Below are 8,319 nucleotides of genomic sequence, written 5' to 3'. Positions count from 1 at the left end.
AACCTACCTAATTCATATGATTTCTAGAATGTTTTTTTTTATATGCCTCAATTTTTTACTGTATGTTTTACAATTTGTATGGTGTTAAATATTTCCCACTAATTGGTAGCCACCGACAGTTATACCCACATACATTTAGAACTGTCACTTTAGTTTGTTTCCTTATATTCTGCATCATTCCATTGTTAGTTTACCTTTCATCTGTCACATCCGTGTGTTTATTCCTGAGGATCGCTAGAAATAGTGGATCTTATTAGGCCAACGTATTACAAGTTGGGCAATAGTTTGGGACATGTAACCTATTTGAATCATTATGGAACGCAGACCATACGTCACAGTTTAAACCAGGTAACAAAATCATGACAATTGGACAGTTGTCATTACAATTCCATTGATTAGTGTGGATAATTAGGGTAGATTTCCAGGAGTCTGGCTGGAGGACGATTTTGTGACCCACCCCCCCCCCAATAAAGCCAGGGTAGGAATTTTGGGAAAGTTTGTGTAATTTTGCAACCCTACAAGAAATTATATTATGAGAATAGTATTATAGGAAAATATGATACATTATCAATTTTGATTACATTTTTTTCTACAAACAGTTGACTAGACAAAAGCACACAAAGCAACCATACATGTATTTACTAATTTGACTGTTTCACAGACACTTTTCTATTTTTATGGAATTGTATTAATTCACTACTGACATTTAGGACTACTTCCTGTATAGAGCAGGTTCTTCAAGTAAAGAAAAATCTTAGCTAAATGCTTTCAGAACATGAACATAAAATGTGTAATTTATCATTTAAATTTCACAAAATAAAGTATTACCCTGCTTCCATAGTGTAGAGGTAATTGTTAAAACACACAATTATATGCAAAGCTTAGTTAGAAACATGATGAAACACAAAATATACCTTCGACAGGCAGCATTTTGGATTCAAGTCTTCAATTCATTTAGAACTAAGTATTAGAGCTATTTAGTTAACAGTTTTGTTAAAACCATCATAACATTGTATAATAATCCATGGCACATGTTCAGTAAAGTGCAGTATGACTATCTAATAGTTCAGTGCATGTTGGCTACTTGCCATTGTGGCTCACAGATACTGTAGAATAGACTTTAATCTTTGGAGAATGTCAAGTGTGCAAATACAGTCATATTCATCTGGATATTAATATGTAACACTGTTACACATGCCCAGACAGCTTTGAACAGAAAATCATGCATATTGCAACTCAAATAACAGTGCTGTTTGAATCAACAAATATTGTCCAGAAAATGTTGCTGCTACAAAAAAAAGTGACAGTAAAAATATATATCACTGATTGGATTTGACATTGTTTTTCTTTACTAAGGGGAAACATTCATCATTCAAGGAATGGAGACGAAGGCTCCCTGAATTCAATGTTGCAATCCTGGCTTTGACACACTGCCAGTCACTGACAGAAATTGATTCATTGCTAGAAAAATAGACTTTTGATTGGTTGGAAGTTACAAAAAGGGTTTGTCAATGGTTGCCATGGAGTTGCTTAGCGTCAATCCCAGCCCAACAGGACAACAGAGGAGAGGGAGAAGAGGACAAGGAAGAGCGAGAAGGAGGAGTGGGCTGGGGAAGCTCCACTGCTGCCACCAGCTGAGGGGGTCGTGGGAGCAGTGGTTGTGGTGGGTAATAGCAAGGTTCCCAATATGGAAGTCAGAAAGTCCTTAAAGTGGGAGGTTTTGGTGAAGACTTGGTTGGGGGAGGCGCGAAGACTCCGGCTCAATCGTACTTTGCTAGTGCCATTAGTGCTGGTGGCGCTAGTGGCGTTGCCGCTGGTGGTGTTGCCGCTGGTGGCGTTGCCGCTGGTGGCGTTGCCGCTGGTGGCGTTGCCGCTAGTGGCGTTGCCGGCGTTGCCACTGTTGCCAACAGTCAACACAGCAGTCTGAAACCATGAGCTGCCCTGCTTACACATCAGAGGACCACCCACATCACCCTGTGGGCAGAGAAGCAGAGAAAAATATGGGTTAATATGTGCTTCCTGTTATGGTCATACTGTTAAGTGCAAAATAGTAAGACAGATTTATAGATCAACTGTGCCATACCTGCAGTAGTGTCACAGGTTCGATGCAAATGTTGTCCGAAGATGAAACATTCACGCATTCCACCACAGAGGTCTGGAACTCCTGCAGGACTTGCTCAGCTGAGGACACAAAGAGAGTTTATTACTTATCATACCAATACACACACACATACCCACCCATACTCCTAAGGTTGTATCTTTCCGGAAACAATCCCTTTTTCCAATTCTTTCAGATCTATAGAGCTTGTTACTGAACAGGCACATGTCTAACACACAAAGACAGTTGTCCATCCACTCACCCCCTCCCTGGCCAGTGCCCCAGCCAGCCACCCAGCACTTAGTCCCTGTGCTGAAGGTGCTGGTTCCCTGGTCCACACAGATAGGCTGGATGTAGTTAGATAACTTGGGTTGGCTGGCCAGTCGGAGGATGGCCACATTGTTGCCCGTCAAGTTGCTCATGGTGATGTTGATGACGTTCAGGGTTACCTCATTAGGGTTGGAGCCGTTTTGCTTCAGACGACCCAGGATCACGGTCCATTGAGAGGCGTTGGGCTGCCTGGAGAGATGTTGTGTGAGGGACACTAAACTCTACATTCTGATTTCCGTCTTATGAAATGCTTATGTACTGCCTATAAATGTGATATGTAGGGGTTATGTATGCGTTATGAAGAATGTGTTATTCCCTAGGTAGACACCCGTCATACAATATCTAACTTTTTGGGAGACCCCGACCAAATTCGCATAGAAATTTCATTCCCGTCGAAAGCAAGTCTAAGAAGTGGTATATGTTGTATATATGCTATTTCTATGCTTCCCATTCTGAGGTTTTTGCATCTTTTACTTTTTTAAACCAGCTTCAAACAGCTGAATAGACAATATTTTTGGTTGTGGAAAATATATTTCAGTGGTTTAGAAGGTGATTCTCTACACAATAACTGCTTGTTTTATTACAAACAAAAGTTAGATAAATGGTGGCGCGATTTCGATAGTGCATCTAACTCTTTAGTATGAATGTTGTCATCATTTTGAATGCAATTATGATTGTAGCAAGTTGATATTTTCTTACTTGTAGTTGTTAACATGAGTATTAACTGAATTCATATGTACTGCTTATGAATGTGACATGTATGGGTTATGTATACTGAACAAAAATATAAACCCAACATGTAAAGTGTTGTTCCCATGTCCCTAAAATGATTTTTACTAGCACAAGGACTGTACGGATTGAAAAGGAAAGCGTCACTAAATGTTCATGTAATGGCACCTTCAAAAATCTAAATGTAGGTTTACATGACTAGATTTCCTTAGAATCATGTCAGGACTGACATTTTAATCCGGAATTTACTGTAACTACTTGCTCTCCCATTTGAAATACAGGTCGAGTTAACTTACCTGGAGAAGCAGCTAGCGTCGCTCATGACAGAGTCCACCGCCACTAACGTGCCCCCGCAGACGTGTGCTCCGTTCTTCTGTAGGCTGGCTATCCAGGGCCACAAGCCTGCTGTCGCCAACGAGCTTCCCCCACCAATACGGGAGTTCAAAGAGGCGCTAGCGCTGCCACACACCACAGCTGCAGAGGGAGAGACAGATACAAGTTTGAGACAAATAAAAGGGAGTAATCCAGTAGTCAGATTTATTACAGAGGTAGAGATCAATGTTTAGCCATATGCACAAGTTAGACTATAGGTACGTACGTGCGGGTGTGGTAGTAGGGAGGGTGGTGGTGGTGATTCTGACTGATGTCAGAGCAGTGCAGGTGACACTGAGGTCAGAGTCAGTCCCATTGGATGAGAAGGTGATGAAGCCTGGTTGGTCACTGGTAATCTGGCTGTTGATCCATGTCTGGTACTGGGAAACTCTGGCGTACACACCAGGGAAATTTGCCAGAGCACAACCGTTGCCAAAACTCACAACGCCAGACTGGATCCAGCGAGTACCCTTTTTGCTCACAAGCGGACCTCCTGAGTCCCCCTATTCATAGACAGATTTAAAGTATCACTGGGATTGAATTTTCACAGGATTATGAAATATGGTTGGTCAGTTTCCTCAATGAAGCCTAGTCTTAGACAAATAATCATTTTCAATGGGGAATCTCTATTGAAAATTATTTTTAGTCTAGGATTAGGTATAACCTGTTTTCGGAGAATCGACCCAATGTGTTATTGATAGACACTAATAAACTAAAAGGAAAAGGATACCCAAGAGATTTTACCTGACAGGAATCCTTTCCTCCTGCTGATAGACCAGCACAGATCATGTTGTCAGTGATGGACCCAGCTCCATAATTACAGTTACACTGCCTGTTTCCCACTACTGGCACATCCACCTCCTGTAGGGCCTGTGGTAGAGCTGGGATGATAAACTGAAAATGTAGACACCAACCACTTATCACAGGCATTGCAGATATTCTTCACTACGATAAGTAGCTTATACTAGACAATGTGAAGTTTGAATTGAAATAAGTTTGCTAATATGGGTGATTGTTAATGGGACAATTGATAGCTGCAACAATCAAACTAGTAGTAGTTGTTTAAAGGCTAATCAAAAAAACTGGTGCAAATAAATGTTATACTTATCGTTCTATTTATTGTTATCGCATCAATTCACGTAATTTATTGCGGAATACATTTTTGTCCATAACGCTCAGCTCTAGTCTGTGGTGAGGCCAGGGACACTGAGGATTGACTTTCAACCCATGAGAAAAATGGCTTCCTCAACATACACAAGACCTCTCAGAATTCTGAGCCATCATCAGTCGTACTTAAAACAAGCCATATCTGTGTACTCACATCCTCCACTGCTGAGGGTGCCCCAGCCTGTGACCCAGCTAGTAGTGCCAGCATAGAAGGAGCTGCCTTGTGCAGCTAGGCAGACTGGCCGGATGTAGTTGGTAAAAGTCACAGAGGAGGAGAGCTTCAGCAGACACATGTCGTTGTCACTGGTACTACTGATGTAGTTGGGGTGGCAGATGATCTGAGTGACCGTACGGCTCACTTCATTAGGGTTGGAGCCCTGCTGGTTCTGACGACCCAGGTAGACCACCACATTTGATATACTGGTGCTGAGAAAATGAGAGTTTCGAAGTTAGAATTGTAGAACCAGTAGCAAAGCCGGTAGCTTCCACCTCAGCAATATTTGAATATTATCATTATTTACGAACTGCTTCCCTTTACTTCCCACATCTCATTTTGAAAACATGGGGAGGAAAGTCTGTTTACTGTCCCAAAAAAACATTGTGGTTTTATGTGATCACATGAAAATCTAAATCTATTATTATTATAATATCTACTACGTGACAGTTTGTGGAAATACTACAATGCAGATTTGATTGAATTGAGCCCTATGTGTTTATGGGTCCTCACCTGGGAAAGCAGTGAGCAGCAGTCAGCACCCACTCTTTGTTAATAAGGGATCCCCCACAAAAATGGCTGCCAGATCTCTGCAGACTGGCCTGCCATGGCCAACTCCCTGTTGGAGCATTCTGACCCCCCACGATCCTAGTGTTGAGAGGAGAGATTCCACACACTAACAAAGACACAGATGGATGAGGGATTACAAAATATAGCACACACGGGAAGTGAAGCGATTAAAGCTCACTTGTTAGTCAGTGAAAAGGTGCATGGTTAAGTCATTCAATTAGGAAAATAACTGAAATTTGATTGAAAAAAAGGAGGGGACTTACCATCCAGCTGAGAGTGAGACACTGAAAAACAGGAGAATCAGAAAAAAGTTGAACAGTTTGGTTTTGGCAAACATGTAATTCATAACTTTTCACCCCATTGGTTTTATAGTAGCAACATACAGTCTTGGGTGGGTCTGTCTGTACTCTGTGTATTTAGTGTCCATACAGACTTTTCCTGTGAACAAACTCTCTCAGCTGTTTTCTTGTTATGAGTCTGAGGATTGTTAAGACAAACGCCATCTGTCAAAACGTCTTTCATCACTGTGTATGTTACCTAATGCTACTGTCCACTTAACATTGTCCAGAATGTGTTTAATACTAATAAGCACATTACCTATTAAAACAACCTAGGAGAATAGATTACTCTCATAATTACTAAGATATTGTTATACTAATACTAGATAAATATAGTTTGTGGACCAACGCCTTATGAATAAGATAACGAGGATGAGGAAATATATATACTGCATCTTTAGAGGAGAGCAAAAGTAAAACTGGCTCATCAGGAAAAAACAACAAGAAAAAATGCACAATCATTCAAAGGAAGCGATGTGGTCACAAGAGTCATCATTGCAGTAGGACTGTATGGGGATTTCACATGAAACAATACTTGGTCATGTTTTATAATACATTCTAAGACTTGTCTAAAAAGGATAGTTCACCCAATCACACTTCTCTTGCCTCCACTATTGTTTTGAATCTTCTCTGTATGTGACAAATCAATGGTCTAAAGAGGCATCCTCTCCTCACCTACGTACCTTTATTTGAGCTAATCTAAAAGAACTGGACAGGAGAAAGTTAGCCCACTGCTAAACGTCTGTCATAATAACATGTTCACCTCCTCTGTCTTTTCAGACCAGTGAAACTAACGGAGCACCCTTCCTCTGGGTGCTCTATGGGCGTGACTGTCAGCTTGACTGGCTTCACATTCTGTCTCCACCCACTAAATTAAAATCAGGTAATGTTTGTTAATGAACGTATACAGAGGTAAACAGACAAATCAGACTTATCTACAAACTGATTTTTGTTTCTACAAGTTCATTGCATTACATAATGACCATATAAAATATTCTATCCCATCCAACTGTTTTTGTGACGACAAACATGACCAACGTTCCTACACTTTGGAACCTCAATTTCTCCCCTGTACTCTGCCCTTAAGACAAGGACAGACGAGCATTGCATAGCATAGTTTCCATTAAGATGGAATATGTCATTGTCAGCGGAAGGCACAACATTTCCTTTACATGCTAATTGAACTAGTGTTAAAAAGCCATTCAATGGTATTGCGCAACTCTCCGAACACTTCAGAAGGCACACACACACACAGGAAAGACTGATAGGCCTAACTAAGGTGCTTTTTCACGTCTGGTCCAGTGGTACAAACAGGGGCACCAAATGTCAATCATTTTACAGGCGCATTGATACTGGCTTTACAGCTGTATTAGATCTAAGAACAAACCAGAGTCATACAGACTGCAGATGTGGTGCATGTTTCAATTTACAAATAAGTCTTGAGAATAGAGAAGTCTCTTCTTGACAGTGCTTTAGATTTTTCTATCAGGCTGTTCACAAATGCAAATTCTCATGCAAAATAGTCCTGAAGGGGATTTGTCTGGCTGCCTAGTTTGGTATTATGTTGTCCCTCATTTTCTCGTGGGGATGCTTCATATCCACACTGCTCGCTAACCCAGAAGTCAGCCGCTCCAATATGTCTGGTTAACACTAGATCACACCGCCAAAGTCATAAACCCTGCCTATTTCTACCATTCAAACCTAACCTTAAAATCACACTGCTAACTTAAAGCCTAACACTAACCTTAATACCAAAAAGCATTTTGTTTTTTTTTCGATATAGACAATTTTGGGAATCAATGGGTCGGAGGCAAACACAGTCAAAGAAAAAGCCCAGCTGGCCTATACCCTCCCCTAGCCTGGATGACGCTGGGCCAATTGTGCACCGTCCTTGGGAGCTCCCGGTCACGGCCAGCTGTGACAACTTTGGCTCGAACCCCCTTCACTTTCCTTACGGCGTTGAAATTAGATGTACAAGTTCAACTGGTCCACAAAACCTAAAACACACGGACCCTTTTGCAGTGTAATTAAGTTATGAGGCGCCACTTAGACTGATAAATGTTTTTAAGGACACACGATATACCTCACTCACACAACATACATTCACATCTTAGACAAATATTTGTCAAATGTGAACATTCTGCCTTAAATTAGGCACAGGACCTCCCTCAAGGCCCAAAACAGCCTAACAGGTCTCTTTCCTGTGTTACAAGGCACATGACATGCTGTTGGCTTTGACTCGTTATTGGCTATGCCTGTATTCTATAAATAGTCAATAAGGCCGACCACAAAGAAAATTCTATAACCTGACCAAATCTTGACTCCATTCACCAGTCAATAGAAGGAAAGCCGTGGAATAACGGGAATCTCGTCTCCTACCTTTTGAAAAGAGGGTAACTAGAAGAGTCACCAAACAGAGTGCTTTGTAGACTTCCATCGTTTCAATGCCCGCCACTATAGCCTGTCCTGTTGAGTGTTCATACTTTTATACTCCACCCTGC

General features: G+C 41.3%; 1 protein-coding gene across 1 annotated transcript; it reads right to left on the bottom strand.

Moving 5' to 3' along the window:
• Window positions 1-616: 616 nt before the first annotated feature.
• LOC135555966 (transmembrane protease serine 9-like) lies at window positions 617-8,319 on the bottom strand. The gene is made up of 10 exons (XM_064988795.1): window positions 8,198-8,319; window positions 5,744-5,764; window positions 5,424-5,586; window positions 4,851-5,122; window positions 4,274-4,410; window positions 3,756-4,032; window positions 3,454-3,631; window positions 2,361-2,617; window positions 2,084-2,181; window positions 617-1,974 (listed from the first exon to the last, which is right to left on the bottom strand). The coding sequence occupies exons 1-10, from the start codon at window positions 8,253-8,255 to the stop codon at window positions 1,537-1,539; spliced, it is 1,899 nt and encodes a 632-aa protein (XP_064844867.1). The 5' UTR covers window positions 8,256-8,319; the 3' UTR covers window positions 617-1,536.

This window comes from Oncorhynchus masou, chromosome 15, assembly GCF_036934945.1.
Source record: "Oncorhynchus masou masou isolate Uvic2021 chromosome 15, UVic_Omas_1.1, whole genome shotgun sequence".
Classification (NCBI taxonomy): domain Eukaryota; kingdom Metazoa; phylum Chordata; class Actinopteri; order Salmoniformes; family Salmonidae; genus Oncorhynchus; species Oncorhynchus masou.
Note: the sequence above shows the minus strand (reverse complement) of the source record. Positions and strands in the feature narration are given on the sequence as shown.